The 20928-nt window shown below is 41.7% G+C and overlaps 1 protein-coding gene across 1 annotated transcript in view; it reads left to right on the top strand.

Annotated features, from left to right (window-relative positions):
- Positions 1–20928, top strand: part of ALPK1 (alpha kinase 1) — a 199950-nt gene that overhangs the window by 137770 nt on the left and 41252 nt on the right. Inside the window, exons 4-5 of the mRNA XM_077278906.1 lie at positions 16470–16668; positions 19470–19529. Coding sequence (XP_077135021.1) covers positions 16470–16668; positions 19470–19529 — 259 coding nt within the window. The remainder of the gene's footprint in view (positions 1–16469; positions 16669–19469; positions 19530–20928) is intronic.

The following is a 20928-nucleotide window of genomic DNA, read 5'->3' as shown; positions in this document are numbered from 1 at the left end:
CAATCTAGCAGGAGCCTGTTTGTTCTCTGGGTGTAAGACACAGGAAATATTGGAAGAAGACAGAAGCAATATATTACCACTCCTGTCTTCACTTTTTTCCCAGCTTCATAGCACTATGAATGCTATGATGTAAATAGAGCAAGAGAAACTGGAAAGACAATAAAACAGGGAGACAAGGGGCAGTTGTGCTCACCTGGTTGTGAAGTCACAACTAGAGTTGAGCGACTTTTACTTTTTTCGGATCGAGTCGGGTTTCGCGAAATCCGACTTTGTCAAAAGTCGGGTCGGGTGAAATCAGCCGATTATTGAGAAAAGTTGGGGGCCGACTGAAACACGACACCCAATACAAGTCAATGGGGAATCAAAGTCGGCAATGAGTGGAGGACAGGAAAACACTTACAGTGCCCATTTTAATGCCAAAAACATCAATTCTTATTACTTAAGCTTGTCAATCTTAATTTGCTTTATAATAATAGCTAGGCATTGAAAACTGGGGGTCATTTGGCTAAAGTTGTGGGTGGGTAGGGCTGGCTGAAGATTTTCGTGGGCCCAGGAAACGTGGAATACGTCACGGCGGTGGAGCAGGGAGAGGTAAGTATTTCAACTTTGCAAGTGCTGTGATCCTGAGCAAGCAGTGGCCCCCCGCCCACTCGTTGGCACTGACACAGGGCCCCTCATAGTGCAGCGGTGTGTTTGACGGCGGGTGGCGCCTCCCACTGGCAGAGACACTTTTGCGTGCTATGAGGGGCCCTGTGCCAGTGACGTCGCCAACGAGTATGCCCCCCCACCTGATGAAGGAACCTGCACTTTCATCTGCACCTTCCTCTTTGTCCCCCTGTAAGGTGGTATAGTATGCGGGAAGGGGAACTGTTGTGAATTCTGCTCTTGGGCTCCCTCCGGTGGTTGTTGGTGGTAGTGCAGTTGTCTTGGGGTTGTAATCCGGGCAGGTGTTTCTGCTGATTGCAGCTCTATTAGGTATTTAGGTGTGCAGGATCCATGAGTCTGTGCCAGTTGTCCATTGTACTTGGAGGGATTGCATCTCTCTCTGGCTCCTCATGCCCTGCTGCCAATTCAACTAAGATAAGTGTCTGTTTTTTTGTCTCTGTGCACACATGCAGTGTGCTTTGCAATTCTGTGCAATTTATTGTGTTTTTGTCCTGCTTAGACTTTGTTTGGATTTTTCAGTCATGCTGGATTCTCAGGAGATGCAGATATACTTTCTATGTCTTTAGTTAGATGTGGAATATTTGTATTATCTGCTGTGGATATTTTTAGCATTTTAATACTGACCGCTTAGAATTCTGTCCTATCCTTTTCTATTTAGCTAGAAGTGCCTCTTTTGCTAAATCCTGTTTTTCTGCCTGCGTGTGTCTTTCCTCTTATACTCACAGTCAATATTTGTGGGGGGCTGCCTATCCTTTGGGGTTCTGCTCTGAGGCAAGATAGAATTCCCAATTCCATCTATAGGGGTATTTAGTCCTCCGGCTGTGTCGAGATGTCTAGGACGTGTTAGGTACATCCCACGGCTACTTCTAGTTGCGGTGTTAGTTTACGGTTTGCGGTCAGTACAGGTACCACTTACTCCTGAGAAAGTCTCTCATGCGGCTCCAAGGTTACCAGATCATAACAGGGAACCTGACTTTCAGCAGGGTCAGATTCTGGCTGTGTAGAGTGCAAGGGGAATGTAGTGGTCTGGGTCAATGTACCAGCAGACTCATCTAGCAGTGGCTGGGCAATGGGCAGGATGAGGAGGAAACACAGATATAGGCCCAAATAATAAAGTAGGCTAAATGCAGTTCAAATGTGGTAACAGGACTAAACAGGCGACATTGCTTTGTTCAGTGGAGGAAAACTGTAATGAGTGGCAGACACAGTTAGTAGGCCCAAATAATAAAGTGGGCTACATGCAGTTCAAATGTGGTAACAGGACTAAACAGGCGGCATTGCTTTGTTCAGTGGAGGAAAACTGTAATGAGTGGCAGACACAGTTAGTAGGCCCAAATAATAAAGTAGGCTAAATGCAGTTCAAATGTGGTAACAGGACTAAACAGGCGGCATTGCTTTGTTCAGTGGAGGAAAACTGTAATGAGTGGCAGACACAGTTAGTAGGCCCAAATAATAAAGTAGGCTAAATGCAATTCAAATGTGGTAACAGGACTAAACAGGCTGTATTGCTTTGTTCAGTGGAGGAAAACTGTAATGAGTGGCAGACACAGTTAGTAGGCCCAAATAATAAAGTAGGCTAAATGCAGTTCAAATGTGGTAACAGGACTAAACAGGCGGCATTGCTTTGTTCAGTGGAGGAAAACTGTAATGAATCGCAGACACAGTTAGTAGGCCCAAATAATAAAGTGTGCTAAATGTCTGCCAAAAAATTGTTCATAAATAAATAAACAGGTGGCATAGCTAGGTACAGGGGTGGGCTCCTCTGCTGAGTAGCAGACAGTGGTAGTAGGCGCAAAGTATTAACTGGTCTAAATGGAGGCCAGGGCCCCTGTATATTTTAACTATCATCTATCATTTCAACAAATTTGTATTGGCAGTGCCATTGAAGGATTTAACAGCACAGACTACACAGTGGTGGAGCAGGGAGAGGTAAGTATAGCAAGTGGTAGAGCACTGTTCGAGCTGGGGGGAACACTCTCTCGTGGGCGGCGGTACTGGCACAGGGCCCCTCCTATTACGACGGTGTGTCTGACATTGGTTGTGCACCACCACAGTCAGAGACACTTCATTGTACTATGAGGGACCCTGTGCCAGTGCCATCGCCCAAGAGTGGGGCCACCCACCTGTCCAGGCACACGGCACTTGCATGGGTGCTTGCGCCAGGTGGTGACCACGGCCCTGTGGGGGGAGTCAGCCCATTTAGGGAGGTATAAAAGTGGCCTATGGTGGACATTCAGCAGCTGCAAATAAGGGAGATAAGGGAGCCTTTGAGGCCTTGTGTAGCCAGACGATGACGCTGGCTCAACACCTCCAGCCTTAGGTGCTATTCTTCTTTTGCCACTTCCACCAGATGCACCACCACCACCACCATCAGTACAAGCTGGCAACCACCGCTCACGGGCTCTTCCACCAGACTTCCTCATTTTTTGGAAAATCTAACCAAAATAACAACAGTTATATGGTACTGTAAAACAAGGTAGAAGGTGTATATAAACTTGTTGAGAATTTAAATCTCCCTTTTTATTGGGGGGAGACTGAAGAAAAACTCAGGCCCTGTGCATAAAACACAGTTCAGTTTTTGGGAGACTGAACCAAAACTCAGGCCCAGTGTATATAACAACACAATCTAAGTGGCAGAAAGTGGCTGGCTGACATACGACAAACTAACAGGACTGAAGTATATCCACTTTGTGCGAATTTGAATCTCACTTTTTTGGGGGGAGACTGAACCAAAACTCAGGCCCTGTGCATAAAACAACACAATGTAAGTGGCAGAAAGTGGCTGGCTGATATACGACAAACTAACAGGACTGAAGTATATCCACTTTGTGAGAATTTGAATCTCACTTTTTTGGGGGGGAGACTGAACCAAAACTCAGGCCCAGTGTATAAAACAACAGAATGTAAGTGGCTGGAAGATATATGAGAAAATACAAGGACTGTAGTACAATTTCAATCTCCCTACAATGATCTCAGGACAAGTATGGCAGCAATAAAAAGAACTGCTGCACACAAAAGTGTGGACAAATAAACAAGATAACTGTGCAGAAAGGAGCAACAGGATTTTTGCTTTTAAAAAAGCAGTTGGTTTGCACAGCAGCGGTGCAAACAGCAATGCAGCTATCAGGGAGCCTAATAAGCTACAGAGCTGATGCACAAAAATATAGCCTCCACTGTCCCTGCAAAAAAAAGGTGGTGTTGGACAGTGGAAATCGCTACAGCACAAGCAGTTTGGGGGTTAATCTTCCCTCCCTAACTATATCCCTTCTTCTGATGAAGCTGCAGCAACCTCTCCCTATGCTAAGATCAGCAGACGTAAGATGGCGGTCGGCATGCACGCCCCTTTATAGCCCCTGTGACGCCGCAGAAAGCAAGCCAAACACTGTCATGCCCTTCTCCAAGATGGTGGGGACCGAGACCTATGTCATCACGCTGCCCACACTCTGCGTCCTCCTTCATTGGCTGAAAAATGGCACTGAAAGCGTCATATGAAACGCGACTTTTGCGCTCAGATCGACGACCTCATGGCCGATCCCACACTAGGGTCGGGTTTCATGAAACCCGACTTTGCCGAAAGTCGGCGATTTTTTAATTTGTCCGATCCGTTTCGCTCAACCCTAGTCACAATCCCTGTACCAGCTTAGAAAAAAGGCTGCTGAAGATCCCCACTGCCCGTAAATTGTGAAAAAAAAGTTCTTACTTAACAATATTTTACATAATATTAATATGTGTAGGGTTAATATATATATATATATATATATATATATATATATATATATATATATATATATATATATATATATATATATACTAGCTGTACTACCCGGCTTCGCCCGGGTTAATGACTGCTGTTAGCAAAATAGAATGTGTTAACAAAAATTTATTCTGCACACAAAAACCACAAAACAAATAGATAGAAATGTAATTATTAAAAGGCAAAAACTAAGCAAATAGAAGCATTTCACAACATATATTAGCTTTGTTATACTGAGAATGTCTTTGTTGCCTATATTAACCAATCAGAGCTCAGGTTAATTAACTGTAGCAAAATAGAAGCTGAGCTGTGATTGGTTGCTATTGGCAGCCTGATAAATCCCCAGCCAACAGGAAGCCCTCCCCCCTGGCAGTATATATTAGCTCACACATACACATAATAGACAGGTCATGTGACTGACAGCTGCCGTATTTCCTATATGGTACATTTGTTGCTCTTGTAGTTTGCTTATTAATCAGATTTTTATTTTTGAAGGACAATACCAGACTTGTGTGTGTTTTAGGGCGAGTTTTATGTGTCAAGTTGTGTGTGTTGAGTTGCGTGTGGCGACATGCATGTAGCGACTTTTGTGAGATGAGTTTTGTGTGGCGACATGCGTGTAGCAACATTTTGTGTGTTGAGTTGCATGTGACAGGTTAGTGTAGCAAGTTGTGTGCAGCAAGATTTGTGCATGGCGAGTTTTGCGCGTGGCGAGTTTTATGTGTGGTGCATTTTGAGTATGTGCAAGTTTTGTGTGAGGCAACTTTTGCATGTGGTGCAACTTTTGTACATGTGGCAATTTTTCTGTGTGTGCAAGTTTTGCATGAGGTGAGTTTTCCATGAGGTGAGTTTTGCACGTGTGGCGAGTTTTGCGTGAGCCTAGTTTTGCATATGGCGAGTTTTGCATGTAGCGAGTTTTGAGTGGTGACTTTTGTGTTTCGACTTTTATGTGGCGAGGTTGGTGTGTGTGTGTGGTGAAATGTGTGCTGAGGGTGGTATATGTGTTCAAGCACGTGGTAGTGTGTGGCGCATTTTGTGTTTGTGTTCATATCCCCGTGTGTGGTGAGTATCCCATGTCGGGGCCCCACCTTAGCAACTGTACGGTATATACTCTTTGTCGCCATCGCTCTCATTCTTTAAGTCCTCATTGTTCACATCTGGCAGCTGTCAATTTTCCTCCAACACTTTTCCCTTCACTTTTTCCCCATTATGTAGATAGGAGCAAAATTGTTTGGTGAATTGGAACGCGCGGGGTTAAAATTTCACCTCACAACATAGCCTATGACGCTCTCGGGGTCCAGACGTGTGACTGTGCAAAATTTTGTGGCTGTAGCTGCGACGGTACAGATGCCAATCCCGGACATACACACATACATACATACACACATTCAGCTTTATATATTAGATATACCTGTATGTAATCTCCTGTATATAGTATATACCTGTGTGTCATCTCACCTATATATAGTATATATCTGTGTGTCATCTCCTGTATATAGTATATACCTGTATGTCATCTCCTCCTATACATAGCATATACCTGTGTCATCTCCTCCTGTATATACTATATACCTGTAGGTAATCTGCTCCTGTATATAGTATATACCTGTGTGTCATCTCCTCCTGTATATAGTATATACCTGTATGTCATCTCCTCCTGTATGTAGTATGTACCTGTATGTCATCTCCTCCTCTATATAGTATATACCTGTGTGTCATCTCTCCTGTATATAGTATATATCTGTGTGTCATCTCCTCCTGTATATAGTATATACCTGTGTGTCATCTCCCCTGTAAATAGTATATACCTGTGTGTCATCTCCTGTATATAGTATATAGCTGTATGCCATCTCCTCCTGTATTAGCCCTCGTTCACACGTTATTTGGTCAGTATTTTTACCTCAGTATTTGTAAGCTAAAATGGCAGCCTGATAAATCCCCAGCCAACAGTAAGCCCACCCCCTGGCAGTATATATTAGCTCACACATACACATAATAGACTGGTCATGTGACTGACAGCTGCCGGATTCCTATATGGTACATTTGTTGCTCTTGTAGTTTGTCTGCTTATTAATCAGATTTTTATTTTTGAAGGATACCAGACTTGTGTGTGTTTTAGGGCGAGTTTCGTGTGTCAAGTTGTGTGTGTTGAGTTGCGTGTGGCGACATGCATGTAGGGACTTTTGTGAGATGAGTTTTGTGTGGCGACATGCGTGTAGCAACTTTTTGTGTGTCGAGTTGCATGTGACAGGTTAGTGTAGCAAGTTGTGTGCAGCAAGTTTTGCGCATGGCGAGTTTTGCGCGTGGCGAGTTTTATGTGTGGTGCCTTTTGAGTATGTGCAAGTTTTGTGTGAGGCAACTTTTGCATGTGTTGCAACTTTTGTGCATGTGGCAATTTTTCTGCGTGTGGCAATTTTTCTGCGTGTGCAAGTTTTGCGTGTGGCGAGTTTTGCACGTGTGGCGAGTTTTGCATGTGGAGAGTTTTGCGCGTGGCGAGTTTTGAGCGGCGACTTTTGTGTTTCTACTTTTATGTGGCGAGGTTGGTGTATGTGTGGTGAAATGTGCACTGAGGGTGGTATATGTGTTCGAGCACGTGGTAGTGTGTGGCGCATTTTGTGTGTGTGTTCATATCCCCGTGGTGGTGTGATTATCCCATGTTGGGGCCCCACCTTAGCAACTGTACAGTATATACTCTTTGGTGCCATCGCTGTCATTCTTTAAGTCCCCCTTGTTCACATCTGGCAGCTGTTAATTTGCCTCCAACACTTTTCCTTTCATTTTTTCCCCATTATGTAGATAGGGGCAAAATTGTTTGGTGACTTGGAAAGCGCGGGGTTAAAATTTCACCTCACGATATAGCTTTGACGCTCTCAGGGTCCAGACGTGTGACTGTGCAAAATTTTGTGCCTGTAGCTGCGACGCCTCCAACACTTTTCCTTTCACTTTTTCCCCATTATGTAGATAGGGGCAAAATTGTTTGGTGAATTGGAAAGCGCGGGGTTAAAATTTCACCTCACAACATAGCCTATGACGCTCTCGGGGTCCAGACGTGTGACTGTGCAAAATTTTGTGGCTGTAGCTGCTACGGTTCAGATGCCAATCCCGGACATACATACATACATACATACATACACACACACACACATTCAGCTTTATATATTAGATATATATATATATATATACAGTTAGGTCCATATATATTTGGACAGAGAGAACATGTTTCTAATTTTGGTTATAGACATTGCCACAGTGAATTTTAAACAAAACAATTCAGATGCAGTTGAAGTTCAGACTTTCAGCTTTCATTTGAGGGTATCCACATTAAAATTGGATGAAAGGTTTAGGAGTTTCAGCTCCTTAACATGTGCCACTCTGTTTTTAAAGGGAACAAAAGTAATTGGACAGATTCAATAATTTTAAATAAAATGTTCATTTTTAGTACTTGGTTGAAAACCCTTTGTTGTCAATGACTGCCTGAAGTCTTGAACTCATGGACATCACCAGACGCTGTGTTTCCTCCTTTTTGATTCTCTGCCAGGCCTTCAGTGCGGTGGTTTTCAGTTGCTGTTTGTTTGTGGGCCTTTCTGTCTGAAGTTTAGTCTTTAACAAGTGAAATGCATGCTCAATTGGGTTGAGATCAGGTGACTGACTTGGCCATTCAAAAATATTCCACTTCATTGCTTTAATACACTCCTGGGTTGCTTTGGCTTTATGTTTTGGGTCATTGTCCATCTGTAGTATGAAACGACGACCAATTAGTTTTGCTGCATTTGGCTGGATCTGAGCACACAGTATGTCTCTAAATTGTCTGTCATGCACTTCCATCTGGACGTCCTCGAATCCCACAATCCACCGCGCCCCACCGGAAGTATGCCGACCCCCATATTGGAATACCCAAGAGATGGGTATTCCAATATGGCACCCGCTGGTGGTACCAGGCCCTTGCGCAGTACCACCATCGGGTAGCCGCTGGGACTCCCCCGCCACAACCCCACACCGCAAGGACCCCTCCCCACCACTGGGATCCAGGCCGCTGGAGCACATGTAGCGGCAGTGCCGGCGGCCAGCACTTCTCGCACAGAGCTGGACGGCTGCCCAGTCATTGTGCTGCAGCAGTCGCGCTACATAGAGAATGCAGGCGGCAGAGGAGATGCACACACCGGTATCTGTAAACACCCACCGACCATGGGCACCGATGGCGATACAGCCAGGACCCTGCTGGACGGAGCGGCCACCCTGCACCTGCACATGGGCAACCTGATGAACTGGGGGCAGCTGAAGAAGAAATGTCAGCCCCAGCGAGGAGGTGAGTGTGACCCGGTCATGTCCTGCTTCCCTCAATGCAGACCTGACAGCTGCACCACACAGGGCATGCTGGGAGTTGTAGTACAAAGACCTCTCATAAATGTGTTTAAACATTTTTTTTTTAAATATGCTGTTGCTTATCATTACTGCCCCTTCAGTTAAAAGCTGTAGTGACCTACACGTCTCCGCTATTCCCATGCAGGCGCAGTAACAGCCACAACTGCGTGCTCTACCCACACATGCGCGGTAACGACGCGGCCGTTACTTCGCCTGCGTGGGGAATAGCGGTAACGTGAATGTCACTTGTGCAGGCGCAGTTCATTCAAATTTCACCGCACTCCCGATGCAATTGGCCTATTTCTAGTATATATATATATATATATATATATATATATATATATATATATATATACTAGATGGTGGCCAGTTTCTAACGCATCGGGTATTCTAGAATATGTACTGTATGTAGTATATAGCACGGTCCACATAGTATATAGCACAGTCCACGCAGTATATAACACAGCCCACGTAGTATATAACACAGCCCACGTAGAATATAACACAGCCCAGGGAGTATATTGCACAGCCGCGTAGTATGTAACACAGCCACGTAGTATATTGCACAGCCACGAAGTATATAACACAGCCACGTAGTATATAGCACAGCGATGTAGTATATAACACAAGCCACGCAGTATATAACACAGCCCATGTAGTATATAACACAGCCATGTAGTATATAGCACAGCGACGTAGTATATAACACAGGCCACGCAGTATATAACACAGCCCACGTAGTATATAACAGGCCAAGTAGTATATTGCACAGCCACGTAGTATATAACACAGCCAACGCAGTATATAACACACCCCATGTAGTATATTGCACAGCCACGTAGTATGTAACACAGCCCACGTAGTATAACACAGCCCACGCAGTAAATAACACAGCCCACGTAGTATATAACACACCCCACGTAGTATATAACGCAGCCCACGCAGTATATAACTCAGGCCACACAGTATATAACACAGCCCACGCAGTATATAACACAGGGCACGTATATAGCACAGTGACTTCGTATATAACACAGCCCACGCAGTATATAACACAGCCCAGGCAGTATATAACACAGCCACGTAATATATAGCAGCCACGTAGTATATAGCACAGCCCACGTAGTATATAACACAGCCCACGTAGTATATAGCAGTGTGGGCACCATATCCCTGTTAAAAAAAAACAATTAAAATAATAGTTATATACTCAGCTTCCGGATCCAGCCCAGGCCTTTAGCGATGCTCCTCGCGACGCTCCGTTCTCAGTAATGCCTTTCGGCAATAACCCGTGATCATGTAGCGGTCTCGTGAGACCGCAGCGTCATCATCTCGCGAGACCGCTACGTGATCTCAAGTCATTGGCGCAATGCATTCTTGAGACCGGAGCGTCGCGAGGAGCAGGAAAGGGTGCCGCGGACGTCGGAAGTTGAGAATGTAATAGATTTTTTATTATTATTTTTAACATAGGCAGCTGCATAGGCAGCATCAATTGTAAAAAGTGAAGTGGTGTTTAACTCCCACCCCAATATCGCTGATTGGTAGCAGACGGCCGCGACCAATCAGCGAGCCGGGATTTCTGTTACGGAAGTTACAGACAAACAGACGGAAGCACCCCTTAGGCAATTATATATATAGATATATATATATATCTATATATATATAATTATATATATATATATATACAGTGGGGCAAAAAAGTATTTAGTCAGTCAGCACTAGTGCAAGTTCCACCACTTAAAAAGATGAGAGGCGTCTGTAATTTACATCATAGGTAGACCTCAACTATGGGAGACAAACTGAGAAAAAAAAATCCAGAAAATCACATTGTCTGTTTTTTTATCATTTTATTTGCATTTTATGGTGGAAAATAAGTATTTGGTCAGAAACAAACAATCAAGATTTCTGGCTCTCACAGACCTGTAACTTCTTCTTTAAGAGTCTCCTCTTTCCTCCACTCATTACCTGTAGTAATGGCACCTGTTTAAACTTGTTATCAGTATAAAAAGACACCTGTGCACACCCTCAAACAGTCTGACTCCAAACTCCACTATGGTGAAGACCATAGAGCTGTCAAAGGACACCAGAAACAAAATTGTAGCCCTGCACCAGGCTGGGAAGACTGAATCTGCAATAGCCAACCAGCTTGGAGTGAAGAAATCAACAGTGGGAGCAATAATTAGAAAATGGAAGACATACAAGACCACTGATAATCTCCCTCGATCTGGGGCTCCACGCAAAATCCCACCCCGTGGGGTCAGAATGATCACAAGAACGGTGAGCCAAAATCCCAGAACCACGCGGGGGGACCTAGTGAAAGAACTGCAGAGAGCTGGGACCAATGTAACAAGGCCTACCATAAGTAACACACTACGCCACCATGGACTCAGATCCTGCAGTGCCAGACGTGTCCCACTGCTTAAGCCAGTACATGTCCGGGCCCGTCTGAAGTTTGCTAGAGAGCATTTGGATGATCCAGAGGAGTTTTGGGAGAATGTCCTATGGTCTGATGAAACCAAACTGGAACTGTTTGGTAGAAACACAACTTGTCGTGTTTGGAGGAAAAAGAATACTGAGTTGCATCCATCAAACACCATACCTACTGTAAAGCACGGTGGTGGAAACATCATGCTTTGGGGCTGTTTCTCTGCAAAGGGGCCAGGACGACTGATCCGGGTACATGAAAGAATGAATGGGGCCATGTTTTGTGAGATTTTGAGTGCAAACCTCCTTCCATCAGCAAGGGCATTGAAGATGAAACGTGGCTGAGTCTTTCAACATGACAATGATCCAAAGCACACCACCAGGGCAACGAAGGAGTGGCTTCGTAAGAAGCATTTCAAGGTCCTGGAGTGGCCTAGCCAGTCTCCAGATCTCAACCCTATCGAAAACCTTTGGAGGGAGTTGAAAGTCCGTATTGCCAAGCGACAAGCCAAAAACATCACTGCTCTAGAGGAGATCTGCTTGGAGGAATGGGCCAACATACCAACAACAGTGTGTGGCAACCTTGTGAAGACTTACAGAAAACGTTTGACCTCTGTCATTGCCAACAAAGGATAGATTACAAAGTATTGAGATGAAATTTTGTTTCTGACCAAATACTTATTTTCCACCATAAAATGCAAATAAAATGATAAAAAAACAGACAATGTGATTTTCTGGATTTTTTTTTCTCAGTTTGTCTCCCATAGTTGAGGTCTACCTATGATGTAAATTACAGACGCCTCTCATCTTTTTAAGTGGTGGAACTTGCACTATTGCTGACTGACTAAATACTTTTTTGCCCCACTGTATATATATATACTATCAATATGTGTAGGGGTAATATAATTATTAAAATATATATATTAATTATATAATTTAGCTAATTTATGATAAAATATAAAAATTATATAATTTATATTAATTATATAATTTAATTATTTTAGTTATAATATAATTATATATAATATTATTATGTGTAGGGTTACTACACATATTAGGGATTCTCCTGACTATAATGAGCTGGAAAATTCATAACAGTTGATGTTCAATATAAACAGTAAAAATAATAAAATATAAAAAAAAAATTAACTAAAAATTGCCTTTTTTCCATGTTTGCTTTGTAAAGAAAATTATATAACTTACACAGTAATTTATTTGTAGCCAAAACATTACTGAAAAGTAATACAATCGCCCCACAGAAAACAAAGCAACAATCACATCAGTAAAGAAAAATATAAGCCTGCTGGAAAAAGAAGGGTAAAAAAATGCCTGGGTCACTAAGGGGTTAGGCCTCTATGTCATCCCTAATATGAGTTATCACTTGTATTATTTTGTGTAGTCACTGCTTTTGGATTTCTGGATATAATCGATTTATAAAAATATTGGTAAAATATACCAAAGAGAACTTGTGAACATTGTCCCTGTGACCGTCCTCGTTCGGTCCTTTTCCCGTTTATAACACCATTAGGAGATGATGCCATAGGCTCTGAGGCATGATGCAGCTGCAGCCTGCTGCCTCTTCAGAATGAGATGCTTCCTTTACATTCGCCACAATGCTATTCAAGTGCTTATTTTCCTCCTGAAGAAACACAAACAGATGCAAACTTCTGTAAACACTTTAAGAATGAATTCAGTGAGTTTGGCCTCTCAGCAGCATTCAATGGGTGACAGAAAAATGTCTAATTAGTGCAAATGGAAATAATAGGGCCACTTGGATTCCATCCATCCTCCTCCAAGTCTGCTTTTCCAAGCAACTCAAAACCCTTTTGTTTGGCAGGTCACTCGCTTTCAGGCTTTTGTGTTCTAATCTACGAAGAAGAGTGAAGAAATAAAATAGATTAGTTGACAGTCTGCATTTAAATATACCCCATACTATATGTTATCCAAGCTATAATGCGTAAGCGCTGCTTACAGATGCTTGGAAACATTCCTCTATTGTGTTTAACAACAGGTATTCTGTATGTGCCAGGTGTAAGTGTCTTTATTGTCTCGACATTATAGTATGCTGTCTATATCTTTTGGATATGAAGCTTTCCAGCCTACTTAATTGGTCCTTTGAAATTTGAGATGTACACTCGAAAAACTCAGGAAACACATTTTTTTCCCAATGCAATTAGAAACATTATAATTATTACTAATCGTAGACTTATATATATATATATATATATATATATATATATATTTATGAACTGTATATATATACAGCTCTGGGGAAAAAATAAGAGACCACTGCCCAATTTTCACTTTGTCTGATTTTTCTCTTTATAGGTATATTTTTGAGTAAAATGTAAATTGTTCTTTTATTCTGTAAACTACTGACAACATGTCTCCGAATTTCAAAGCAATAAATTTTGTATTTCTGAAAATGATAAATGGTCAAAATAGCAAAAAAATGCATTGCTTGCAGACCTCAAATAATAATGCAAAAAAAACAAGTTCATAATCATTTAGAAACAGCAATACTAATGTTTTAACTCGGGAAGAGTTCAGAAATCAATATTTTGTGGAATGACCATGATTTTTAATCACAGCTTTCATGCGTCTTGGCATGCTTTCCGCCAGTCTTTCACTCTGCTTTTGGGTGACCTTATGCCACTCCTGGTACAAAAATTTAAGCAGTTCTTCTTTGTTTGATGGCTTGTGACTATCTTCCTCTTGATTACATTCCAGAGGTTTTCAATGGGGTTCAGGTCTGGAGATTGGCCTGGCCATGACAGGGATTTGATGTGGTGGTCCTTCATCCACACCTTGTTTCACCTAGCTGTGTTGCATGGTGCATTGTCCTGCTGGAAAAAACAGTCCTCAGAGTTGGGGAATATTGCCTGAGCAGAAGGAATCAACTGTATTTCCAGGATAACCTTGTATGCGGCTTGATTCATACGCCCTTTGCAAAGATTAACCTGCCCAATTCCAGCTGCTGAAGCATCCCCAAATCAACACCTGGTCGTCTAATGGTTAGACGGAGACCTGGAGAGGCGTACAAGCCATAGTGTCTTGCACCCACTGTGAAATTTGGTGGAGGAAGTGAAGAAAAATAAGTTTTATTATACTCAACCAGGGGTGCGGTGCGGTCCGATGGATGTTGCAGGTCCGGATCCGGCACCTCCTATCTTCTTGCGATGCCGCCCTCCTGCTTGCTTCATCGCTCTCCGGCATTGCGCTCCTGTGCAGGCATACTTATCTGCCCTGTTGAGGGCAGAGCAAAGTACTGCAGTGCGCAGGCGCTGGGCCTCTCTGACCTTTCCCGGCACCTGCGCACTGCGGTACTTGGCTCTGCCCTCAACAGGGCAGATAAGTGCACTTGCGCAGGAGCATGATACTAGGAAGCGATGTAGAAGCAGGAGGGCGGCATCGCAAGAAAATGGGAGGCGCCGGACCCAGACCTGCGACACCCATCGGATCGGACCGCCCCACCAGGTGAGTATACTAAAACTTTTTTTTCTTCACTTGCAGGTCGTACCGGGGCTTATCTACAGCATTATAGACCTTATAGTGGCCAAAACAGCTGACAGGTTCGCTTTAAGTTTTAGCCCCTTCCAAAGATTTTTTATTGGGTTCAGAAAGACTGGTTAGGCCACTCCAGGACCTTGAAATGCTTCTTACTGTGGTCCTAGCTCTCTTCAGGTCATTGGCCAGGTCCTCCCATGTAGTTGTAAGCTGATTCCTGAAGTTTCTCAGAATCCTCCTTAGCCCACATGGAGAGATCTTGCATGGAGCTCCAGACCGAGGAAGGTTGACAGTCATCTTGTGTGTCTTCCATTTTCTCATAATTGTGCCAATAGTTGTTGCCTTCTCACCTAGCTGCTTGCTTATTGTTCTGTAGCCCATCCCAGCCTTGTGCAGGTCTACAATTTTGTCCCTCGTGTCCTTAGACAGCTCTTTGGTCTTGGCCATGGTGGAGAGGCTGGAGTGTTATAGGTTGAGTATGTGGACAGGTGTCTTTATACAGGTAATGAGTTTAAACAGGTGCAAATAATACAGGTAATGAGTGCAGAGTAGGAGGGCTTCTTAAAGAATAATTAACAGGTCTGTGAAAGCCAGAATTCTGCTGGTTGGTTGGTGATCAAATACTGATTTCATGCAATAAAATGCAATTTAATTATCTAAAACTCAAACATAGTTTGCCAAACATAGCACAGGTCATTATGGCCAAACATCTTCACTTTGCTTTGATTGTCTACAGACATGCAACTGAAGCCTTTAGTGTCTAAACTTTAGCTTTAGCTCTTGGGTGCAATTTCACTGAGCATTGCAGAGTGTGAACTTGGGGTGAATTTGCTGTGATGTCAACTACGGTCAAAATTGTCAACTGTCGTGAATGTATTCCACTTGTAAAAAAAAAAAAAGTCCCACTATATGAAATATGTACTCCAAATTGTTGAAAAAATAACCTGGCAACCATTTCCAGATTGATGGGCAGCAACAATTGTTTCTCTCGGATCTTTCATGATGTCTTTCCTTTTTTTCATTGTATTAACACTCGCCTGAAACCTCCAGAGCAGAAAACTGCCCAAACTTCTGCTTTTATAGAGGTGGTCACACTTGTCAATTAACAACTAATCAATGACATTTTATTAACAGAATCTGACTGCAATTTATACCTCTTAATTCCTATGGATTCAGTAAGGTTGTACTTAATGTTTCACATATTGGCCTCATTTTTGTTAAATAATGATACTCTGTAATTTGTTATGGGTTGTTGTTCATCTGAGGTCATATTTACCTAATTTAAGATCTTCTAAGGGCCAAATGTTATTTCATTATGTACTGATACATAAAACCAAAGAGTTCAGAAGGTATTTTTTTCTCATTAATAGGTATGGCACAGAATCATTTATATTATATAAAAATGTTTTAAATCAGTTTTGCAGTCTTATATTTGTTTCAATCTTTTGTAAATGTATTCCCTCAACTCTTAATACCCTTTCATTAAAATGTTGGGAGAAAGATCATGTTTTTCATCACTGATCCTGCAGTTTAATGATGCACTTACGCATATTTAAAAAAATGCTAGCATCAAAGGGATGTAAAATCTGTCCTTGTAATGTGTTGATTACACCAGTGCAGAACTCATTATAACAAAGAAATGGTCATGTACTTGTGTAACATAAAAAATATTAAGTAAGTATATCCACAAAAAAACACTTAACACACCAATAACATAATATACATAGATAATAATAATTTGTGTTCTGTTTTTTAGGTATTTTTGAAGGCTTGTATCCGGGTCCATGACAGTTGTACAGCGGCTGCAATTGTATTTTTGATTGATCGATTTCTATATTGGGCAGATGCATCCACGAGATTGCTTTCTGTTGCCAAAGTTTTACATAAAATTTGGCCCTCCACCCCAATAGCTCCACAGGTGGTTATTCGGCAAGCTCGCATCTCTGTAAATTCAGGTGACGTATCTATTAGTTGATCTTTCTCTGTTTTCTCAGCTTAGTCCCAATTAAGATCTACTTGACTTTCAAGAGGACACTCTGTGCCATTATAGGGATGACATTCTTCTGAACCCTGTGGCATCTTTTGAAACCTAGAGCCAGCCTTCCTTTTCTCCAACAAAGGAACCAGGATAAAGAGTCTGTGAGCCTAAAGAGGTAGAGGGATTTGTGAAAGGGCGTGGAAAATACTAATTGGAGCTTTTGTTCCCTAATAAATATTCCCTGCTGGTTTCAAACAGGGGTATCTAAACTGCCATACTTCTGATCAAGAGCTTCTGGAACACAAGACACAATCCAAGAGCTTGTGCCTATATAGCAAATCCACTTGACTAAATAAACAATACAGTTAAGAAAGCACAGGTTCTTTCTTAAATATTGTATTTATTTTACTCGCTTATATAGAGCCAGTAATTTTCACAACGCTTTACAGACATCTTCATCATCATCTCCCTGTAGATTTTGTCCTTGGTGGGGTTTGAACCTCAGTGCTGCAAAGCAATGATTAACTGACAATTAAAACCTCCCCTCCACTTACAGTCATTAATATGCATATTCAGCTTGACCACAAGTGCATAATAATGCTTATGGAGGTGGAAGAATACATGGCAGCTAAATATGTCTGGTTCTACAAATAATATATGGTCTCTATATACAGTATGTAGAATGTGCTGGTGACAAACACACAGCCTCATTATGTTTCCTGATCTGGAAACTGGCTAGGAATGACAGTGGGTTCATTGGTTAGCCAAGGGAGCATGCATGCGAACGCTGGCACATCTGTACGTGTTTGTCACGGACCCATAGACTTGTATTGGCCCTTGAGAAAAGGACATGAACATGCGAATAGCACCATAAATTATAATGGATATGTTTTCTATGCGTGAAAAAAAATGTATACACTACGTATGTGATTTAAACTTTTCTGTATTTTTCTTAGTCACATATTAAACTGTACTAAAAAAGAAGAAATAGATATATACTGAGGCACAGACTTGCTGGAGAGTGTTTTTCACTTGGGTGGATGTTGTGAAGGGGTTTTTCTTCACCATGGAAAGGATTATGCAATCATCCGCCACTGTTTTCTTCCATGGATGTGAATACCCTCAAATTAAAACTGCTTGGTGTGTATGTGTGCATATGTGACTATATATACTGTATATCGTATTTTGCTGTTTATAAGATGCAGCGGGGTAGCATCTGCAGTCGAGCAGGCTGGAGGGAAGGAGTGTTCTGAGGTGCGACGCTTCGGGTGTTCGGTGGACTCTGGAAAAATGGACGGCGCATGCACAGATGGAGATCTCGGGAGACGAAATCTTAGCACCTAGATCTCCTTCTGGACACGCACTGCCCCTGGCGGCCATTTTCCCGGAGGCCACCATAATGTAAACCATGGAAGTGGCAACCTCCGGGCTGTCACAAAATGTCGGCGGAGCCCCTGCACCACCGAACACCCGCAGCATTGTACCTCCAAACACCCCCTCCTACAAGCCTGCGACCCGCAGCATCACCCCAATCTTGCCTCCGCCGGCAGTGACCCTAGGACTTATGAATGAGGCATTAGATTAAAGTCTATTATAATGGCAAATGAGAAAGAGAGGTTACATCTGGGATGAGAAGAAATGAGGAATCCTCGGCACGATAGAAGTCCGGGCAGGTAGAGAAGCACTTCTACATACATGATCTTGAGGATTGCTGACTTTCCCCAGGGTGTTAAAAGAGGCTTGAGAGATATTGAGAGAAACTGAGCTTTGATCATGGTAAACTGGAGTTTAACTGGCAGCAAACTGCAAGGATGATAACAGAAAAGTAACCACTAACCCTTCACCCATTCTATATTTATAGATATTGTGAGATGTATTAATCTATATTTACCAGAGACAGGGCTTTTCAAGGTTTGTGCCTCTCCGTGTGAACAAGTATGTGTTCTAAACAGTGGTCATTAAGTTTTTGTGCCCTATATATTGTGGATGTGTAATCATTGGCTGTATTTACTTTTGGTGAAAGTTGCAGTAAAATTTGCAATCACCAGTTTATACCAGTTGCACCAAAGTTCTAGCGGAATGGCTATGACTGAACCCATCACTTACCTACACTTCTGCTGCATTACATAGATATGTTAGACAGGACTCCGTATACACAATTGCTGCTGCCTCCAAACTCCTGTTAAGATACCACTTTCAAGTTGTTTTCTGTTCAGAATGGGGCTGCCAGTTGACTTTTAGGTATTCGTTTTTCATGAGAGGATCCCTGAATTTTAGTAGGATTTTCCCACAATCTAATGTCTGTGAGAGTGAGGGCTACCAAGAAGATTTCTTACTGAGGGCTGTGGTTAGGGAATACAGGGAGCCAAAAGGATAGTTTTTTCATATCCTTTTGTTTGCCTTCAGTGATGATAAGCAGCACCAGAGATATCTTTTAACCACCTATTATGTGTACTCTTTTATCCAAATATTAAGAAAAAAAACAATGTTCAGGCATGTGTGAAGGGGTAAAAGAAGTATTTGTAGAAGGAATAACGTTTTACTACCAGTTTTCCTCTTAAAGTCTTTGGTTATTGACGATTTGTGCATCATGTTAATTAAAACTGTAACCATGCATGATTTTCGCTTAGTGTTGTATGGTCACCTTGGTAGTAGCACATTTTTTTCCGTCCGTGCTTGATCCACAGTGGACAATTGGAGACATGTTTTAATGTGTACATTGAAGAAAAAGATTATACATTTCTATGATCATAAAATGATTAATATTTATTTTCACAGGAAAACTTTTGAAAGCAGAATATATATTAAGCAGTTTAATAAGCAACAATGCAGCAACAGGTAAGTGTATAGTAACAGTAAAGCAGAGGCGAATCTAGGTTATCCTGCACCTGGGGCAAAAACTTAATTTGGCAACCCGTTCTATACAAATATACAAATTAAGCGGCTTGAGTAGGCCTCATGTGACTAATAATATACAATTTGCATACTTACAATCATGTGCCCACTAGTTTTTCTTCCGGATTCTCTCAATGTTTAATGAGAAACTACAGCCTCTGCTTCATTGAGAGAAGCAGGAAGAAATTATAGTTGATACGTGACCGTAAGTATGAAAATCACATATCAGCAGTCATGGGATAACCACTCGAATCGACAAACAGAGCTGGATCCTGATAGTGAGAGTACACACTGTTAGTACTTGGCATTCCACAGTGCTTGAATTTAAAATTGATGTTAAGTTATGTCTTGCTATATGTATATATGATTAGAACCAATAACAATACAAGAATACATCATCAGACTCACCATCAGTACATGGATACATCACCAGAACCACAATCAATATATACAGCACCAGAACCACCATCAGTACATGAATACATCTCTAGAACCACCTTCAGTACATGAATATATTACTAGACCCACCAGATCAGTACTTCACTAGAGCTACTATCAGTACATGAATACAGCACCAGAACTATTATCAACCAAAGTCCATCTACTTGCTTACAATATTTCTGTGATTTCTGAAAAAACTGTCATGTATGTTTGGAGTCTGCATGGGTTCAATGAGTCATGATATGTACTTGGTCAGGCAAACTTGAAGGACAGTATAGTAGTCATTATACTTTGGAAAAATGTTTTAAATTACCTTACCACCCCAAAGTTGTTTTACCAAATATACTGATCCAGTGGGAAAGAAATGATTGGCAAACATCAAACTAATGAAGAAAGAAAAAACATTTTAGCCACGGTATTATAAAAGATTTAAAGTCATGTAGTCTTTCTTGTCTTGACTTTACTTCATGTCTAACTTTATGAATGCCACTGTTTAAATAAATATATATAATATATGTAAAATTATATATTATATATAAATATAATATATTGTAGTTAATATGATGGAAAAAGGATAAATGTCCACGTTCAGCCAAGGGATTGGTAATTATAATGATCTGATATTCTATTGAACAAAGATGATATATAATACAAAAATTATATTGTGGTACCGTGTTTCCATTCATACCATTTTGTAAATGAAGGAGGCTCTATGCTCTGAAAGCTTGCAAATATAATTTTTCTGGTTAGCCAATAAAGGTATCACTCCTAGAACACTTTTGGGTTTTTTGGGGCATAAAAGTATTGACAGGGATATTGGCTTGAGAGAATTTGTGGTCAATGCTAATTCAGTTAAAAAAAAAGAAAAAAAACTGGGTGCAAAAGAGTGAAAAAAAACACA

The sequence above is a fragment of the Ranitomeya variabilis genome, chromosome 1 (genome assembly GCF_051348905.1).
Source record: "Ranitomeya variabilis isolate aRanVar5 chromosome 1, aRanVar5.hap1, whole genome shotgun sequence".
Lineage (NCBI taxonomy): Eukaryota > Metazoa > Chordata > Amphibia > Anura > Dendrobatidae > Ranitomeya > Ranitomeya variabilis.
Note: the sequence above shows the minus strand (reverse complement) of the source record. Positions and strands in the feature narration are given on the sequence as shown.